This window comes from Trichomycterus rosablanca, chromosome 24 (assembly GCF_030014385.1).
Source record: "Trichomycterus rosablanca isolate fTriRos1 chromosome 24, fTriRos1.hap1, whole genome shotgun sequence".
NCBI classification, from domain to species: Eukaryota; Metazoa; Chordata; class Actinopteri; order Siluriformes; family Trichomycteridae; genus Trichomycterus; species Trichomycterus rosablanca.
Window position 1 is genome coordinate 2,068,659 of NC_086011.1, and position 20,120 is coordinate 2,088,778.

A 20,120-nucleotide genomic window follows, 5' to 3' on the forward strand; every position below is an offset into this window, starting at 1 on the left:
GTAGTTATTTAATGGTTCTTAATATTGCAAATCAGGAGCAAATATAAAAAAAACCTCAACAATATTCAACTTTATAAGGGCGGCAGGTGGCTTGGTGAGTAGCACTGTCGCCTCACAGCAAGAAGGTCCTGAGCTTGAGTCCCAGGTGGAGCGGTTCGGGTCCTTTCTGTGTGAAGTTTGCATGTTCTCCCCATGTCTGTGTGGGTTTCCCCTCACCGTACAAAGACGTGCAAGTGAGGTGATTTGGAGAATCCATGACTGTGTTTGACATTAAACTTGAACTGATGTATCTTGTGTAAGCAGTAATTATCTGTCCTGTCATGAATGTAAAACATGACGTTAAAACACTAATAAATAAATATTCAACTTTAACTCGACTGCACAACAGATTTGTGAAAATAAATTTATTTATAAACTGTTTTTTAGGACATCAGTTTTTTTTATGCACTTAATCTTTGGAACATGCAAAGTAAAACAAAATGAAAAAGAAAGTTCAGACAGGTCACTTAATGATAAAACAGAAATGAAACCTAAGGGCAGTTTGGAATAGCCAGTCCATAGAGTGGGTGCCGCACTGCAACATGGGTCCTTTCCTCTAAGGGTTTCTTACACCTTCCAAAAAACAAGGTAAAATCTGCTCTCAACTGCCCCAAGTATAAGTACTTTCTATTTGTGTGTGTGTGTGTGTGTGTGTGTGTGTGTGTGTGTTGCCGTGCCATGGATTTATTCCCAGCCCAGGCTGCACTGGGCCCACTGTGACCCTGACTGAAATATGTTGGATTAGTAAAAAATAAATGACCAGGCCACACTCCGAACCATAACTGCACCTGAAACCCTGGAGCTTCGAGGAACTGTGCTGCTGTTCCAGATGTAATGGTTTAACCTAAAATAAAGACTTATACATTTACATTAGCCTCATAACTCCAGTGCAAAACTAAAAAGACAGTAATTGTTTTTCAGGAAATGTTCTTGCCGTGTATTTTATACAATTCAAACAGAATACAATTCAAGACAGAAACGTCTCCGGTCTTCTTTAAGACCCGCGCTCGTCCTCCGGCATCATGACCAGCACCTCGCCCTCCATCACCACTTTGTCTATGGCCGAGCAGGAAACAGAAATAAAAGCGAACGAGCGTTTGATCTTCTTCACCTCGGCCTCAGCGAGCACCTCCTCCCCGACGTACAGCGGCGCAGGAAAGCGAATTTCCTGATGAAGGAAGACGCAGCCTTTGCCGGGCATTTTGGTTCCCAAAACTGCCGAGATGAGACCGTTGATCAGCACGCCGTGAACAATGGGGGCTTCAAATGAGGTGGTCTTGGCGAATTCAGGGTCGAGATGGAGCGGGTTCGTGTCTCCGGTCAGCTCTGCGAACAGCGCGACGTCTCTGGCACTGAATACCCGCGTCAGCGAGGCTCGGTCTCCGACGTGGAGCGTCCTGACAGGACACGATCCAGCGATGAGGGGCTTCGCTGCCCCGAAAACACCAACACCCAGGGCACGGAGGGGGTTTCTGCCGAACACAGTTCTTCTCAGAACGGAGGCCATGCTGTCAGGTCAGCTAGCACAAGTTCAACTCGCGGCTGTTTCCGGATAGAGCTAATAAAAACGGCGAGACCTGAAAAAACAGGAAATGAAAAAATCAATATTGATTTATCAGTGTGTTAAGAAGTATTGGGACACCCCTTCTAATTATTGAATTCTTTTAGTTGTCTTTGAGCCACAATTACTGCTAACAAGTGTCAATTCTATAAATAAGTCAATTCAAATACAATTATATGCTTAGTTTATTATAGCAACAGTTAAGTTTAGGGAAGGCCCTTCCTGTTCCAGCATGTGACCCTGTGCACAAAGCAACTCTATAAAGACATGAAGGAAAGCTCAGTTTGGTTTAAAGAAACTCCATCGTCCTGAACAGAACCCTGACCTCAGTCCTACTCAACAACCCTGGAACATCGACATCGAGGCTTTCTTGACCAACGTCAGTGCCCAGTCATGCCAATAAGAAAAGTGTCTGTTGTGAGGTCACTATTTTAATAAGCTCATGATTAGGTGTCCAGTGTACGTGCCCCCCATAGGTTCATGTATCACCTTATATTTGTGAGCTCAGCCTCCAGTGCTAACACTTTACATCTCACTGATGAAAATTAGTACTAAATAAATATAAATACTATTTAATAAAACAGAGGAATATGTAATATTTACCCACCTGTGTGACTCTGAAAGCACACGTTTCATTTTCATACGCTCCGATCAGGGTAAGAGCGCTCCACAACTTCACCAAACCTCTGAAAGAAGAACCAGCAAATTATTTAAAACTTAAGTGTATTTCAAGGATTGGCCATAACTATTTCAACTATTAAACCCCCTACTAAAGATCAGCCCTGAACTCAAGAGTCTACAGAGGAACAGTGATGTACCTGTTATACACACGCAGTACAGCGGACAGCGTCTTCTGGTCAAACGTCAGCACATCAAAGGGAAACGCAGCTCCAACCTGCAAATAAGAACAAAAAACATTAGGACCTGACGCCTTATATGCTGTCAAAACATCTGACCCTTTCATAGGATCAAGCATTTAGACTGTGTACTATAGTACTATGACTATTGTGCAGTGGCTTACTTGTTCATTCAAATCTCTAGCCAGTCTTCAAATTATAGCATAGAATAGTCTGTGTCTGAAGCTCCTGCCATAACCGGCCCAACAATCAACCAACCATTTATTTCATCTTGGTGCCTAGTATTTATATCCATGCCACTGAGCATCAATTATATTCCTTCAAAAGTTAAATATGATGTGGTGTATTGTTTTGCCTACCTCTCCGTACAGATCTTTAACTCCCGAGTTAATAAAGTGCTTGAACTGTTCCGCACTCGGTGTTTTATTCTTGTTTTCCAAAACTCTGACAGTCAACGATAAGAAGCATAAAATAATATGATCAGTTATGTTATAAAACCTCTTCAAATTTGCTTCAAATGCCAAATTGTTAGATTATTTATAAGGTTCTTAGTTTGTCATTAATGGATGATGAACAGAAGTCGAGCTGGTTACACGGTACGACACGAGAGCAGGAACTTGGAGCTTATACGTACAGGCTGACCTTCATGTAGTGGTAATCAGAAGCTTTTTTGTACACAACTCGCTTAAAAGACGCAGATTCATCCTCCATAACGCCTGAACACGCCACTGTTGAGGAAAAGAGAGCAAGCATAAACTACTGATAGATTTTAAAAACGTATATTTTAGTATAAATAAATAATACAATTTATATCAGACATTTCCAAACTACAGAGACCAAAATGTCATTTAGTGTAAACACCCAACAAGATACACCAATCAGGAATAACATTATGACCACCTTTCTAATATTGTGTTGGTCCCCCTTTTGCTGCCAAAACAGCCCTGACCCGTCAAGACATGGACTCCACTAGACCCCTGAAGGTGTGCTGCGGTATCTTGCACCAAGATGTCAGCAGCAGATCCTTTAACTCCTGTAGGTTGTGAGGTGGCGCCTCCATGGATCGGACTTGTTCGTCCAGCACGTCCCACAGATGCTCGATTGGATTGAGATCTGGGGAATTTGGAGGCAAAGTCAACACCTCGAACACCTCGGACCACACAGGCCAGCCTTCATCATCATCATCATCTCATGGTCGCCCATGACCCTGTCGCCGGTTTACCACTGTTCCTTCCTTGGACCACTTTTGATAGATGCTGACCACTGCAGACCGGGAACACCCCACAGGAGCTGCAGTTTTGGAGATGCTCTGACCCGGTCGTCTAGCCGTCACAATTTGGCCCTCGTCAGATTCGCTCAGATCCTCACGCTCGTCCATTTTTCCTGCTTCTAACATCAACTTTGAGGATAAAATGTTCACTTACTGCTTAATATATCCCCCCCACTAACAGGTGCCGTGATGATGAGATGATCAGTGTTATTCACTTTACCTGTCAGTGGTCATAATGTTATGCCTAGTCGGTGTATATACATACAACTCCAAACTATAATATATTTATTCATGTTTATGTATTGTCATGTCACTTTTTCCTCACTATTCTAATGAGAAATGTTTTAATACAATTGGATGTACTTTTGTACTTCATTTGAAGTTTAATATCATTTGCAATATTATTTGCACTCAGGTGGTTGAGGTACTGGACTAGCAAAAGTAGACACACCCCACTTCCACCAAGTTGCCAGTGTTGGGCCCCTGAGAAAGGCCCTTACCTCTCAATTGCCCAAACTGTATTTCATGGGACATTTCTTACAATGCAATAAAACTATGAAATTCTGGTGAACATTTTTACACTGATAAAACTGCAAAGAAAGACTTGTAATGTTTTGTTGAATAACTTAATTGTGCAGTATTTTGTAAATATAAGGAAAATGTGAATTGTGAAAGCTCTAGTTTAGGGGTGTCTACATACTTTTGGAGACCCTATATAAAACGTCATGCGGCTTATATACACAGTTTCACTATATAGTAATAGTAATCAGTCAGTAATTGAGAAAAACTGTGTCATATTTGTGTAATTTGAGCTGGTAAACATGGTCCGGGTCGCTGAGATTACAAACGCTTGACCAACTTCTCCAGTCCTAGCGTGCTGGCTAATGCTAAGTCATTGGGATCTCGACTGGCACGCAGTATGTACCGCACAGCTCGAAAAAATAACAGCATTTGTTTTAGGATATGAACGTTTATTGTATGTAAGAACTCCAGATAATTCATAATAGAAAATAAATAGAAAATGCTCTGGTACCTGAACGCGTCCTCCTACTCCAGCATGTTCCACAGTACCAAACAGCAGGCGAGCATACTAGCGTACTAGCGTACTACATAGTGTGTCAGATCAGCCGCTGTCTCTACTGCTGATACACACTGTTTAGTAAGCTAGTATGCAGTGTTGGAACTGTATATAAGAGCTTTATAGTTGCGCTCGAGAAACGCAGTAATGCGCATGCCGTGCTAATAAAGGTCAATAATAAATGAATGATTATAAACCCTTTAAAGTTCTGCTTTCTGTTTTTAAAGCCAGACAGCTTTTATTGTACGTCTATTTCTAAAACCCTGTCTAAAACAATATCTAAAGACCCTGAGTAAAACATAAATTTACTGCACCAGTTTAGCTTAAGCTTAATAATAAAAACTGATGTAAACTCAGTATATAACTAGATTCTAAATTCTGTTAATTGTTTATTATAAAAGAAAAGTCATCAATGCAAGATTATTTTGGTTATTTAATTTCAAATACTTAAACCTTTATACGTATAACTTAAAATACTTAGTATAGTATGCAACACTTATTGTAGTATGTAACAGAAGGGGTTAGGGTTTTCAGGAGTTATACTAGTGTGTGTGTGTGTGTGTGTGTGTGTTACAATAGGGGTTAAGTTATGCAGGCAGTGTACTGGTGTGTGTGTGTAATAGGAGGGGTTAAGTTTTGCGGGAGGTGTACTGGTGTGTGTGTGTGTGTGTGTGTGTGTGTGTGTGTGTGTGTGTGTGTGATAGGAGGGGTTAAGTTTCGCAGGAGGGGTGTACTCTGTGTGTGTGTGTGTGTGTGTGTGTGTGTAATAGGAGGGGTTAAGTTTTGCAGGAGGGGTGTACTCTGTGTGTGTGTGTGTGTGTAATAGGAGGGGTTAAGTTTCGCAGGAGGGGTGTACTCTGTGTGTGTGTGTGTGTGTGTGTGTGTAATAGGAGGGGTTAAGTTTCGCAGGAGGGGTGTACTCTGTGTGTGTGTGTGTGTGTGTGTGTGTGTAATAGGAGGGGTTAAGTTTTGCGGGAGGTGTACTGGTGTGTGTGTGTGTGTGTGTGTGTGTGTGTGTGATAGGAGGGGTTAAGTTTCGCAGGAGGGGTGTACTCTGTGTGTGTGTGTGTGTGTGTGTGTGTGTGTGTGTAATAGGAGGGGTTAAGTTTTGCAGGAGGGGTGTACTCTGTGTGTGTGTGTGTAATAGGAGGGGTTAAGTTTCGCAGGAGGGGTGTACTCTGTGTGTGTGTGTGTGTGTGTGTGTGTAATAGGAGGGGTTAAGTTTTGCAGGAGGGGTGTACTCTGTGTGTGTGTGTGTGTAATAGGAGGGGTTAAGTTTCGCAGGAGGGGTGTACTCTGTGTGTGTGTGTGTGTGTGTGTGTGTAATAGGAGGGGTTAAGTTTTGCAGGAGGGGTGTACTCTGTGTGTGTGTGTGTGTGTGTGTGTAATAGGAGGGGTTAAGTTTCGCAGGAGGGGTGTACTCTGTGTGTGTGTGTGTGTGTGTGTGTAATAGGAGGGGTTAAGTTTCGCAGGAGGGGTGTACTCTGTGTGTGTGTGTGTGTGTGTGTGTGTAATAGGAGGGGTTAAGTTTTGCAGGAGGGGTGTACTCTGTGTGTGTGTGTGTGTGTGTAATAGGAGGGGTTAAGTTTCGCAGGAGGGGTGTACTCTGTGTGTGTGTGTGTGTGTGTGTGTGTGTGTGTAATAGGAGGGGTTAAGTTTTGCAGGAGGGGTGTACTCTGTGTGTGTGTGTGTGTGTGTAATAGGAGGGGTGTACTCTGTGTGTGTGTGTGTGTAATAGGAGGGGTGTACTCTGTGTGTGTAATAGGAGGGGTGTACTCTGTGTGTGTGTGTGTGTGTGTGTGTGTAATAGGAGGGGTTAAGTTTTGCAGGAGGGGTGTACTCTGTGTGTGTGTGTGTGTGTGTAATAGGAGGGGTTAAGTTTCGCAGGAGGGGTGTACTCTGTGTGTGTGTGTGTGTGTGTGTGTGTGTGTGTAATAGGAGGGGTTAAGTTTTGCAGGAGGGGTGTACTCTGTGTGTGTGTGTGTGTGTGTAATAGGAGGGGTGTACTCTGTGTGTGTGTGTGTGTAATAGGAGGGGTGTACTCTGTGTGTGTAATAGGAGGGGTGTACTCTGTGTGTGTGTGTGTGTAATAGGAGGGGTGTACTCTGTGTGTGTGTGTGTGTGTAATAGGAGGGGTGTGTACTCTGTGTGTGTGTGTGTGTAATAGGAGGGGTGTGTACTCTGTGTGTGTAATAGGAGGGGTGTGTACTCTGTGTGTGTAATAGGAGGAGTGTGTACTCTGTGTGTGTGTGTGTGTGTGTAATAGGAGGGGTGTGTACTCTGTGTGTGTAATAGGAGGAGTGTACTCTGTGTGTGTGTGTGTGTGTGTAATAGGAGGGGTGTGTACTCTGTGTGTGTGTGTGTGAATTTAGTTCCTCGAATCTTTTCTTTCAGTTTTCATTTCGATGCTGCTGTTAGTCCCAGATTTACAGAAATTTACCAGCACTTACTCAGAACTTTACATTTATTACTTTTACTACATTAACGGTGAGTTTATATGTTTACTTTTATGTTTAGTTTTACACTGTTTATTTACTGTTTATTTACTGTATGCTTCTCATGAATGTGACGGAGCTGATAAACACGCTCAAGTTTTTGCTGCTTATTATTACTTTCAGTTTGATCTGTCACATCTGTTACCTTTTTTTATTCATTATTCTATCACATCTACCAGAGTTCAGTTATAATAAAGTTTTAAAACTCTTATTTACAGTTTTTTTTGGAAATTAATTCGGACCAAACTGCTTGTTCATCAGTTTTTTTGTGGATCAAGGCATGGCTGAGCCTTACAGCACCGACACTGTGAAACAAGGTAATTCACATGATTACACAATATTATACACAGCTCAGCATCAGGATTTGTATCTGGGTGGGTCCTGTCACAGAGGTGTAGCCCAGTACCTGCAAGAGTTAGGAATGAACCCACTGTGCAGGATGCTAAACAATAAAAGTAAAGGGAAAATAGCAAAAAAGTGGAGAAAATAACAGAAACAAGCAAAGTATTAAAGTATTATTATGTATTATCTATAACAGTATAAGTATTCGAATTTTGCATTGATTCCTTTACTTTCACAATAAATAATTGACAGAATGTAAAATCTAGTTATAACTTAAGTTTATTTCAGTAAATCATGGGATTACTGAAATTCCATTACAGTTATGAATATGTTACTCAGTGTCATTTCAGCATCAGAATTTGTATCTGGGTGGGTCCTCGCACCGAGGTGTAGCCCAGCACCTGCAAGAGTTAGGAATGAACCCAGTGTGCAGGATGCTAAACAATAAGAGGAAAGGGAAAATAGCAAAAAAAAATTGGAGAAAATAACAGAAACAAGCAAAGTATTAAAAGTAAGGAGCAAAACAACTGCAGTGGAGAAAGTGAATAGAAAAGGGAAAGAGCAGAATGAAAACTGGATGTCACAATAAGGCTCAACCTCAAGTTTGGATGTCTGCTTGGTGTCCTGGTCCAAGGTGTGTTAATATATTAAGCCTAGTGATTCCAGGAAAAACTGGACCCACCACAACCCTGACCAGGACAAATCAGTGATAAAACATGAAAATGAAATGGAATGTAATAATAATAACATTTATCATTTATTTGGTTAAACCTTTTTAGTGGTCTGATTGTGGTGTGTGGTGTGTGTTCTGTGTTGTGTGTGTCTCAGCGGAGGAAGCGGTTCGGTGTCTGAGTGATGCTCTCGGTACGGGGGACAGAAACGAGGCGGTTCGGTGTGTAGAGCAGCTCGTTACGCTGAACGTACCGGTGTGTGTGAACCTCACCTCAGATGCTTATTCCAGAGAACAGATCAGGTACGATCACAACATCCACCTGAGAACCTGATTTGGGTCCGGGTCCTTCCTGTGTGGAGTTTGCATGTTCTCCCTGTGTCTGTGTGGGTTTCCTCCGGGAGCTCCGGTTTCCTCCCACAGTACAAAGATGTGCAAGTGAGGTGAACTGGAGATACAAAATTGACATTACAGACTTGAACTGGTGAATCTTGTGTAAGCAGTAACTACCGTTCCTGTCATGAATGTAACATCATAATAAATAAATAATAAATAAATAAACCTTATTTATGTTGATTACAGAGTCTTAGAACCGGCATGATGTGTTTTATTGCAGGTTGAGAGTCTGGGTAGAGGATGCCGTGTCTGATGCCCACATCACTACAATGGTGACACCGGGTACGACGATCTCTGAACTGAAGGAGAAGGTACAAAACTCTCATTATAAACCAAACAGTGTTTCCTAGCCAATTATGGCACTGTGGTAGTCATTTGTGACCTTCACACAAAAAATGCAGGTCAAAAATTTGAGCACAGACTGTGTGGCTAAAAGTATTTGGATACCTGACCATGAGCTTGTTGGACATCCAATTTTAAGAAAAAAACAAATGATATTAAAATAGAGTGACCTACAGTATGTGTGATCTTTTAAGCTAGAACAACAGCCGCTCTTCTGAGAAGTATGTCTGTGAGGATTTGTGTCCATTCAGTCAAACATGACAGCATTTTTAAGGCTGGGGACTAAAGTTGATGTTCTGATTCACCCCAAAGCTAGGGTGAGGTCAGGACTCTGTGCAGGACACTGGAGGTGCACAGAAGTGCAGTCATGCTGGAACAGGAAAAGACCTTCCCTAAACTGCTAGAATATGTGAATTAAATAGTTAGAAGGGGCGTCCCAATACTTTTGACCATACATTGTGAGGCTGAGGGCTATTGCACAGTCCTTCCAAGTTCTGAAAAGTGAACAGATTTTAATAAATGTTTTTTAGGAAATGAAACAGGAAACAAAGATTCTCACACGCATCAAACATAAAACAGTGTTAGCTCTGTATTTAAGGTACTGGACTATTGATCAGAAGGTCACTAGTTTAAGCCCCACCTCTGCCAAGTTGCCACTGTTGGGCCTCTCAATTGCTTGCATTGTATTTAGTCAGTGGTGAAGGTACTGGACTAATAATCAAAATGCCGATTCAAGCCCCGTCACCGCCAAGTTGCTACTGTCGGGCCCCTGAGCAAGGCCCTTAACCCCTAAGTCATCTCCTAATTGTAATTTTGCAATCTTTAAATTCCCTGTCAGACACAATAACACATCATAGCTACGTTACGTTACGTTTTGTTTTGGGCCACTTTGGGATTTCAACGATTGCTGCAACTGTTCTTTTTCGTGACCGAATGACTGGAACAGTCACACACTGGTTTGTTTCTTCGTGGTCTGGGTCGCTGCAGGCCGGGTTTCACTTGGTAAAGACTGGAAGCAAGTCAGGAATACCCTAGACAGGGTGCCAATCTAGCCAATCGTGTCTGTGCAGACATCCGGCTGGCTGATTTATATTTACATTATATTTTGGCACAATCTACAGTCCAAGCAATTGAGGGTTAGGGCCTTGCTCAAGGGCCCAGCAGTGGCAACCTGGCAGTGGTGGGGTTTGAACCAGCAACCTTCTGCTTACTAGTCCAGTACTTTAACTACTAGGCTACATCTGCCCTAACCCTAACTGGGTTAGCGTAATAGACCTGTCGGGTCAAAAATATACAAACATCAACTTCTAAAGATGGTTATTTGCCCTATATAAACAGCGCATGGAAGAGCGGGCTCTTTGTCAAGGTTAGAAAGAAACCCCAAACTTTCCCCTGTATGCAAACGAAAGAAAAGTTATCTGGAATGTGACAAACAGGTCCTGCCAGTAATGCGAAGCTGCTGTACCACAGGTGACACGTGAGCTTGGCATTGTCACGTGCTTTAAAACTGCAGGGCGTTTCTGCTTGTTTTTGTTTACGTGCCCATTATGGAGCGCTGACTTCTGTCTAAGCTCAGAGCGACATAAAGCTTGCTTGATTTTTGACAGCAGCACTGGCATAACGTAGTGACGTAGTGTTTGCTGTCGTAGGCATTGGTGGGTGTAGATCAGGGTCGCCTTAGCTAAAAGCACTTGAGGTGTTTAATCTGCATGTCTGTCTGCATTCCTGCAAAATTACTGAGCTCAGTGGTTAAATGTGTGTTAGATAATGTAAAGTAATCTAACTGAAGCACCTTTGCTCCTGCGGCAGTGGTGCACAGTCGTATAGTCCGTTAATCATTATTAGATATGGCCTGTCTGAATGATAGAAAGTAAATAACTTGGTGTGTAGTTACCTTTCCGTGAAGTCTATGTGCATCTGTAGACTTGACGAAAAGGAAACTACACTCTCAAAACACCAAGTTATTTACTTGCCATAATTACCAGATACAGCAGCGCTGCTGGAGTTTTTAAATACCGTGTCCACTCACTGTCCACTCTATTAGACACTCCTACCTAGTCGGTCCACCTTGTAGATGTAAAGTCAGAGACGATCGCTCATCTATTGCTGCTGTTTGAGTCGGTCATCTTCTAGACCTTCATCAGTGGTCACAGGACGCTGCCCACGGTGGCACTGTTGGCTGGATATTTATGGTTGGTGGACTATTCTCAGTCCAGCAGTGACAGTGAGGTGTTTAAAAACTCCAGCAGTGCTGCTGTGTCTGATCCACTCATACCAGCACAACACACACTAACACACCACCACCATGTCAGTGTCACTGCAGTGCTGAGAATTATCCACCACCTAAATAATACCTGCTCTGTGGTGGTCCTGTGGGGGTCCTGACCATTGAAGAACAGCATGAAAGAGGGCTAACAAAGTATGTAGAGAAACAGATGGACTACAGTCAGTAATTGTAGAACTACAAAGTGCTTCTATATGGTAAGTGGAGCTGATAAAATGGACAGTGAGTGTAGAAACAAGGAGGTGGTTTTAATGTTATGCCTGATTGGTGTATATGTAACGAGCAGCGGTTGTTATTCATGCTTTTCTCTTGTACCCATGTAGTAATAAACGTGTGTGTTTACCCGCAGATTAATCATGACTACGGCTTCCACCCCTCCCTGCAGTGCTGGATCGTAGGAAAACGACTCGCTCAGGACAGAGACACGCTGTTCAGCCACGGCATCACCGACAATGACGACCCCGCGTTTTTGTTCATCAGATCCGCTCGTGCCGCCCAGCTCAGCCGCGAACAGCATAAGCTAGAGAAGCAGGAGAGGAAGATAGGCGGTACGCGTCCTTTCTCTTTACGTTTCATGTGTTCACAAGCCAACAGCACATTTTTTAAGAACGCCAATCCATTGGTGAGCCTCGGCCATCCCTCCCCTCCTCAGACATAGCCAGTCGTGTCTGTACGTAGACGTCTGACGGGTCGATAGCACTGGGAATTTGAACCCTGGATCCCAGACCTAACAGGCTGGCGTAATTTACAACTGTGCCACCCAACCACTAAAAACAGCAGTTATTTCATTATTATAGTGTACTTTTATTTATTCACCACTTACACTGAACCTCGGAATGCTGCACCAACCCCAGCGCCCCCTAGTGTAGCTTTTAACAGGGTTCTTGCTCAGTTGAAGCTGTGTAGATTAAAAAACAGCACAAACATCCTCTTTCTTACTTGTATCTCTGTTTACAGGTATAATTGAAAACATTGAGGTGCTTACCCTACAAAGCAGAGGCACAGCAGCACTGGGGGCGCCGCTCAGACAACATTCTGAACCAAAGCGGCGCACAATGCGTCCTCCCAAACCGCCTAAACCAGAGGTAAGATCTGCACCATTCTACTTATATTCAAATTCTAAAATGATTCAGAAGGAAGGCAGTGATTTTTTAAAGCTGACCGAATATAATGCGAGCAGTTATGGGTTAAAGGTCTGGCTCAGGGGCCCAACAGTGGCACCTTGGGAGTGGTGGAGTCCAGTACGTTAACTGCAAAGCTACCACTGATGAAAAATAATCGAACAGCCGGTCACTTTTATCTCTTTGTATAAAAGTCGCAACTAGAAGCTGTACGTATAAAATAAAAAATTAGACGAGACCTTAAAAGTGACCATGAAAGGATCAAACAAGTGATCCACTCGAACCTGGACAGATTTCTAAGCAGCTGAAAAAATAAAGAATGTATTTACTTTATGACCTTTTAAATTTTACAACTAGGTTTTGACATAATTTTTTTAGGAATGCCATAATTTATTCTAATAATTATTCTTATTACTATTATTACTAATATTATTATTATTAATTTAATTATAATTAATATTATTATTACATTATTATTAATTTAATTATTATTATTTTTTATTATTATTATTATTTGTATTGTTATTGATTTTATTATTATTATTATTATTATTACTATTATTATCAATAATTAAATTATTATTATTACATTTATTATTATTGATTTTATTATTATTATTATTTATGCTATTATTTTATTATTGTTATTATTAATGTTAATTATAATTATTAATTTTATTAATATTATTAGTTATGTTATTATACTATTATTATCTTTTTTATAGTTGTTTTTTGTTCTTTTGTTTTTCTTTATTAGTATTTTTTTTGGGAATAAAGAAGAAGAAAACATTTTTATCTAAAACTATTTTTTATTTAATTTTATTTCATTTCTGATTTATTTTAATTTTTATTTGTTTGTTTTTTTATTTCTTTGTTTTGTATTATTTTAGAATTTGATCATTTTGACGTGTGTATGGAGTTGATCTGTGATCTGATCTGTCTGAAGCGTTGAAGGAATCCTCACCGTTTGTTTAAATTCACATTTTTTGGGAACAAATGTTCCTATTTAGCCCATAGGTGTTCAGTGGAGTTAAGGTCAAGGTTCTGTACATGCCAGTGAGGTTCCTTTACATCAAACCATGATTATATAGGACTTGATTTGTGTGCTGCAGTGAAATAAATCAAAGCATGTAATTGATTAGTAATAACGGCTGATCCGTTACCCCTGGTGTGATGTTCTTCTCCGTGTCGTGCCTGAAGGTGGGCTGGTCGTGTCTGCAGTGCACGTTCATGAACAAACCCACGCGTCCGGGCTGCGAGATCTGCAGCGCCGACAGACCTGAAAACTACAAAGTGCCCAATTTATACCAACCGGACAAAGAAGAGGCGCGCAGGATTCAGCAGGAGACGCTGGCCAGTCTACAGTACGAACAGGTAACGTGGAGGACATGTTGGGGACTTCCTCTTGGTGTAGTGTTGTAATGCACGAGCCAAATGGAATGTCCAACAAGTTGGCCAGGTGTCCAAATACTTTTGAACACATATTGTTATTATTATTATGATTATATTTGGATAAAATTGGTCAATCTGTGATTAATTTTTGATGGGTTGGACTCTACCAGGCCGTCTTGGAGGAGCGGGAGAAGAACTTCCTCTCCCTGCTGGAGACGGATAACCAGGACCTGGTCAGTAACAGAGACGAGCTGGACTGCACTATCTGCTACTGTCCAGTCCTGCCAGGCGAGGGCGCCACGCTCCGAGAGTGCCTGCACACCTTCTGCAGGTAATCTACTAGCGAATCTGTCTGCTTGTTACACCACAGTTTAGTTCAACATAATGAATATAATTATTATCACATGGTCAGGAATGCAGTGGGTCTGGTACCACTAGGAAACACTGGTCCAATCACTTGCTTACTTATTACTGAGGGCCAATTCACCTTCTGCATGATTTTGGGAGGTCAGAGGAAAGACACGGGGAGAACATACAAAAGTCCTGACAGATGGACCAGTGGATTTCTGGTCTTGATGGTCCAGTTATTAAAACATAATATATTTTGTTTCACAGGGAGTGTCTGAAGCAGACTGTCCTGAACTGTCTGGACGCCGAGGTGAAGTGTCCCTACGCTGACCAGCAGTACTCCTGTAACTGCACCCTGCAGGACCGCGAGATCAAAACAGTAAGCAACACACGGGGTCTGTCCGAAACCCTCGTGATCTGTCTACACAGACGCATTTGACATCATCCTACACTCCCGAGAAGAGATCCATTTTGTCTTTAAGACTGGAGAAAGTATTCACTATATGGCCAAAAGTATGTGGACACATGACCATTCGCTTGCTGGACATGCTTATTCCCAAACCAGCCTGGCATTCCAATTCATCCCAAAGCTGTTCCGTACTGGTGGTTCATAAAACCGGGTCTTTTTGTGCACAGAGGCACAGCCACATGGAAACTAATGAAATATAAAAGGGCCTTCCCTAAACTGTTCCTCTGACAGTTGGAAGCGCATGATTTCACTTGAGTTCATTGATTTTTTTACACCTATATGGTCAGAGAGTCAGTCTCTGCTGCTAGAAAGCAAAGCACATGAGGCTAAACAAAGGTACGTGGCTACCACCACCGTATTTTACAGCTGGAATACTTTACCTGGCTGATGCATGTTGGAAGACTTATGTCACACATGCTGACATCTAATAGGAGCAGGAATAAGCTATTTTAGGCGAAAGCTTCTCATAGATAGGCCTTTTGGTGTCGACACTCGGTGTGTGTGTTCATATTTTATCGTTTACTTCAGGGATTTTCAAACGTTTTCAAGGGACCCACAGTTGATTTATGATTTTTACCACAACCCAGGTAACACAAACAACGCATCAAAACGAAACACAAAGCAAAATATACTTAAATAATGAAAATGATGGCAATCTGGTCGCACTGTGGTTTACAAGGTGTAATGTAAAGCCTCCACAAGGGGGCGTTCATGTACAGTAAAAAAAAAAACAACCTGATTTACTTCAGTTCCTGCGTCTGTCGGATGGCGTTTTCTTTTCCAGCTCTTGTCGGAGGAAGAGTACCAGAAGTTTTTGGAGCTGAGGCTGAGCATCGCTGAAACCCGCAGTGAGAACAGTTACCACTGTAAAACCCTGGACTGTCCCGGTTGGTGCATCTTCGAGGACGACGTCAACGAATTCACCTGCGACACCTGCAAACAGACCAACTGCCTCCTGTGCAAGGTGATAACGGAGCTCCGGCTTCCCATCGTACCGGCTCTCTTAGCTCGTACAACATGATGAATCTGAAATAGCAGCAGCTGTGGTCAAAAGTATTCGGACGCCTGACCATGAGCCTGCCGGACGCCCCATTAAAAAAATTATTAAAAGTTTATTATTGAAAATTTGATGTGAACTTTACAGCCACAACAGCTTCTCCTTTGAGAAGCCTTCTCACAAGACTTTGAAGTATGCCTGTGGGGATTTGTGCCCATTCAGTCAAAAGACGACAGCATTCACATGGCTGGGCACTGATAGTGACTGGAATCAAGCATGTCACCCAGTCCATCAGGACCAGTGTTACTGGGTGGATCCCACTCTGCCGTGCTGCTCTATGTCTGTGGGAATTTGTTCCCATTCTGTCAAAAGATGACAGCATTTAAATGGCTGGGCACTGATGCTGGTCGAGAAAGCCTCATTTGATGTTCCAGTTCTTGGAGAGGTCAGGGCTCCATGCAGGACACTGGAGTTACTTTAAGCCGAGCTATTCTTCGTGTCATGCTGGAACAGGAAAAGGACCTTCCCTAAACTGTTCCTGCAAGATTGGAAGTATATAATTTTCTTTATATAAGTGGTTTATTTCACCTGTTAGCAACTGTTGTGGCTGAAACAGATGAATTCAATAATTAGAAGGGGTGCCCCAATACTTTTGTCTACTTTTAAAGCTCATGTATATATGAGTAATATATAATAATAATAATAATAATAATACATTTTATTTATATAGCGCTTTTCAAGATACTCAAAGTAATATATGAATAGCACTTTATAATACAGACAGAATTGTTGTTATTATTAGAATTACGACGTTAAATGTACGTTTGTCTCCTGTAGGCCATTCACAACGGTATGAACTGTAAGGAATACCAAGATGACCTTCACCTCAGAGCACAGAACGACGCCGCGGCCAAAAAGACCACAGAAATGCTGGAGGTTAGCAAAGCAGACATATTCACACGACCTTTAGATCCATACAGCATCGTTACCATCTCAGAGCTGGACAGATCTTTATGCGGCTACAATTTGGTCTATTTACTAAAGCTGTAACTCATAACTAAGGTCCTAAAATGCGCCACGAACCGTGAAATGAGCCGTTTCCCGTGTAATAAGCAATTTGCTGTGAATTTCAAACTTTAATGTTTGTGTTTAGCTATTTAACGTTTTTTATTCGTGTAGCGTTCAAATGTCTCACGTTTACTGGTTTGTTTGTTTGTTTATTAGGATTTTAACGTCATGTTTTACACTTTGGTCACATTCATGACAGGAACGGTAGTTACTCATTACACAAGATTCATCAGTTCACAAGATTATATCGAACACAGTCATGGACAATTTAGTATCTTCAATTCACCTCACTTGCACGTCTTTGGACTGTGGGAGGAAACCGGAGCGCCCGGAGGAAACCCACACAGTCACAGGACACCGGGAGAACATGCAAACTCCACACAGAAAGGACCCGGACCGCTACGCCTGGGGATCGAACCCAGGACCTTCTTGCTGCGAGGTGCTACCCACCGAGCCACCGTGCCGCCACACATTTACTGGTTAATTTGCGCTATGAGGCGCCGCCCTAGCAATCCTACGGCAATTCAGTTAGCAATCAGTTAGTCAAAATGTCCGGGGTGGTCAGGTGTTGTAGCTTCCATTTATTATATTATTTAATATGAGTGTAATTTAATGACTGCAGTGAAATGTGACTTCTGTAAAAATCGGTGAAATCTGGGGAGTGTGTGTCAGGTAAATGTGCCCTCCTTGGATGTGATCAGCGCCCCCAGCAGATTTTTGTGAGATTTTTTTCATGACTGTTTTTGCTCCTCATGCTCCTGCAGATGATGCTGAAAAGCGGTGAAGCCATGAACTGCCCCAAATGTAAAGTAATCGTGCAGAAGAAGGACGGCTGTGATTGGATCTGCTGCCTCATGTGCAAAACCGAAATCTGCTGGGTGACCAAACAGGCCAGATGGGGCCCTCAGGTAAAAATCACCTCATGGTTTATACGGCAGCATTATTTTAGAGAATCGACGTTCTCACGTCTCATGTTCTGGTGTCGGTCTGTTCCAGGGTCACGGTGACACATCCGGCGGGTGTAAGTGTCGCCTGAACGGTTTGCCGTGTCACCCAAACTGCCAAAACTGTCACTGATCTCTGATGAGGACATGGTGGACCCCCTGGACCTTTACGAAAAGTGACACATCAAGCATTAATCTGCTCTCCGACAGGCGAAGCTTCTCATCTTTATATAATACATAGGACGATAATCGGTTGGGTATTTGATCAGATTCATTATTCACTTTACTAATGTAACTAATTGTTTACAAAATATACAGATCATGTAGATTAATAAACAAAATCTTCTGCAAATGCATATCTATGGCCAAAAGTATGTGGACACCCCTTCTAACTATTGAGTTCAGGTGTTTCAGCCACACAACACTGTAAGTGAATAAAGATTATTGACAGTTTAATTGGCAACAGTTTAAGGAAGGCCCTTTCCTGCTCTCTTCACTGCTCCCTGTGCACAAAGTGAGGTAGTTGTAAAGGAATTTTGGTGGCTTGCATTAAACCCTAACCTCAACGCTACCGAACACCCTAAAAAGAAATCAAAAAATCAATTGCTCTTACTGTACCTCATAAGCACAAATTCCTACAGACACACTTCAAAATGTTGTGGAAAGACGTCACAGAACAGAGCAGGTTGTGCTGGCCAATACTATACTCATGACTTTGCTTTGGTTTTGGAACTATATGTACAACAAGCTTGTGGTTATCTACGTGTCCACATACTTTTGGCACTTTTTGGAACACTCCCGACTCTGTATACAGTCGCTATTAGCTCTTAAATTACATGTACGTGAGTTAAGAAGCTCTGGAGTTAGTTCCTAACTGTTCATAGCACTAAGATCAAGTGGTAACGAAATGTTCTACATAATGTTATAAATCTGTATATGTCTATAAATGTATATTTTAATTCTGTATAATAAAATATTTCTTTATTAAACTGAATGTACATTTACTGTCTGCAGGTTTGTTTGTTTATGTGGGTTTTGAGTAAATAGTAAGTTTAAGGACTCTTGAGTTCGAATCCTAGGTGGGGGTGAGGCTATCAGTGCTATCGACCTGGCCGTACGTCCAACAGACATTACTGGCTGTGCCTGAGGAAGGGAGGTCAAAAAGGGCTTTATTGCTGCTGTGTAACTGTGCCCTCTGCTGTCTGCTCAAGGCATCTGCACTGGTGATGTATGTGATAGAGCTCTCTGTGAGACCAGCTCTCCTCAGCCAATAAGGGGGTGGGGCAGGCAGGTAAGAATGGTTTTACCCCCATTTTTCTCAGATTAGGGGACAAATGGGGGTAAAACGAACAAAAAGACACAAGACTGAACCCAAAAAATACAAAACCCCTTCAAAAGATTCTCATGCCTTGAGCAGACAGCAGAGGGCGCAGGTGAACCCCTTTTGACCTCCCCCCTCAGGCACAGCCAATAGTGTCTGTAGGACGTGTGACCAGGTATATAGCGTTGAGAGTGTCACCCCCACCTAGGATTCGAACTCAAGAGCTCAAGATCTTCAGGACCGGTGACGCGTGACGGGCGCCCATTGTTATATTAAACTCCCTCCACCAAATGAGTACAAGTTTAACCCCTTTAACCTCATTATATCGCTCCTACGGCTGAATTGAAACAAATCCCCACACTCCTGGTCCAAAATCCCGGCAGTAATAATTAGGGATGTCCCGATCCGATCTCACAGATCGGGATCGCGGCCGATCAAGGCATTTTTAACTGATCGGAAATCGGCTTTACTAATGCCGATCATAACCCGATCTTTTGTTTTACGTCAGCATGTCCGCTGTGTGGAAATACTTTAAATTGGAAAGTGAAACAAGTCCAACAGTGAAGTGTAACGTCTGTAATGTGAGTGTTTCACGAGGCGGTGGGAGCAGAGCTGCGTTCATTACTGTAGAACTTTACTGTTTATATGGTGTGTGAGTCGAGGATCACTCCGGTTTACAAAACAATAACTTTTAATCCCAGTATGAAAACTTCAGGACCATAACATACAGCTTTTACCAGTTTAAGTGTTACAAGACTGAACGACATCTCAGTATCAAGCTCTCTGATTGGCTTAGTTATGTAACCGAGCGTCGTAGTGATGCACTCGCTTAATAAAGAAATAAAATACACGGTATATTCACAAATTGTCGGGAGCAAAACACTTTATTAACTTCTTCTGTTCCGAATAGCGGACAGCCAGAGCCGAGCACGCTATCCCATGCACTATGGAAGCCCCAAAGGGTCAAAACACACTCACTTTGAGTAGACCCGTCCATCAAACCATTGTCACAATACAAGCACTTTAAGAACTGGCTTTCCTTCATAACAAAAGAGTGACTTTCCATTTTATTTTGGTATTCAGGTTTTACTGTAATGCTGTTAAGTAACTTATTTGTTTTTTTTAT

The 20,120-nt window shown here is 42.1% G+C and overlaps 3 protein-coding genes across 3 annotated transcripts; 1 reads left to right on the forward strand and 2 right to left on the reverse strand.

Annotated features, from left to right (window-relative positions):
* Positions 1 to 389: 389 nt before the first annotated feature.
* Positions 390 to 1,546, reverse strand: LOC134301680 (hydroxyacyl-thioester dehydratase type 2, mitochondrial-like). Its single transcript, XM_062986498.1, has one exon. It carries the CDS (start codon positions 1,544 to 1,546, stop codon positions 1,034 to 1,036), a length of 513 nt encoding a protein of 170 aa, XP_062842568.1. The 3' UTR covers positions 390 to 1,033.
* Positions 1,529 to 4,791, reverse strand: rpp14 (ribonuclease P/MRP 14 subunit). Its single transcript, XM_062986499.1, has 6 exons — positions 4,761 to 4,791; positions 3,092 to 3,185; positions 2,817 to 2,901; positions 2,419 to 2,495; positions 2,208 to 2,286; positions 1,529 to 1,616 (listed from the first exon to the last, which is right to left on the reverse strand). The coding sequence occupies exons 2-6, from the start codon at positions 3,166 to 3,168 to the stop codon at positions 1,560 to 1,562; spliced, it is 375 nt and encodes a 124-aa protein (XP_062842569.1). The 5' UTR covers positions 3,169 to 3,185; positions 4,761 to 4,791; the 3' UTR covers positions 1,529 to 1,559.
* Positions 4,792 to 7,081: 2,290 nt separating this feature from the next.
* Positions 7,082 to 18,619, forward strand: rbck1 (RanBP-type and C3HC4-type zinc finger containing 1). The gene is made up of 13 exons (XM_062986490.1): positions 7,082 to 7,292; positions 7,519 to 7,617; positions 8,471 to 8,615; positions 8,929 to 9,019; positions 11,684 to 11,882; positions 12,292 to 12,419; positions 13,656 to 13,829; positions 14,018 to 14,178; positions 14,463 to 14,574; positions 15,449 to 15,628; positions 16,499 to 16,597; positions 17,494 to 17,637; positions 17,726 to 18,619. Exons 2-13 carry the CDS (start codon positions 7,581 to 7,583, stop codon positions 17,804 to 17,806), a joined length of 1,551 nt encoding a protein of 516 aa, XP_062842560.1. The 5' UTR covers positions 7,082 to 7,292; positions 7,519 to 7,580; the 3' UTR covers positions 17,807 to 18,619.
* The last annotated feature ends 1,501 nt before the right edge of the window (positions 18,620 to 20,120 follow it).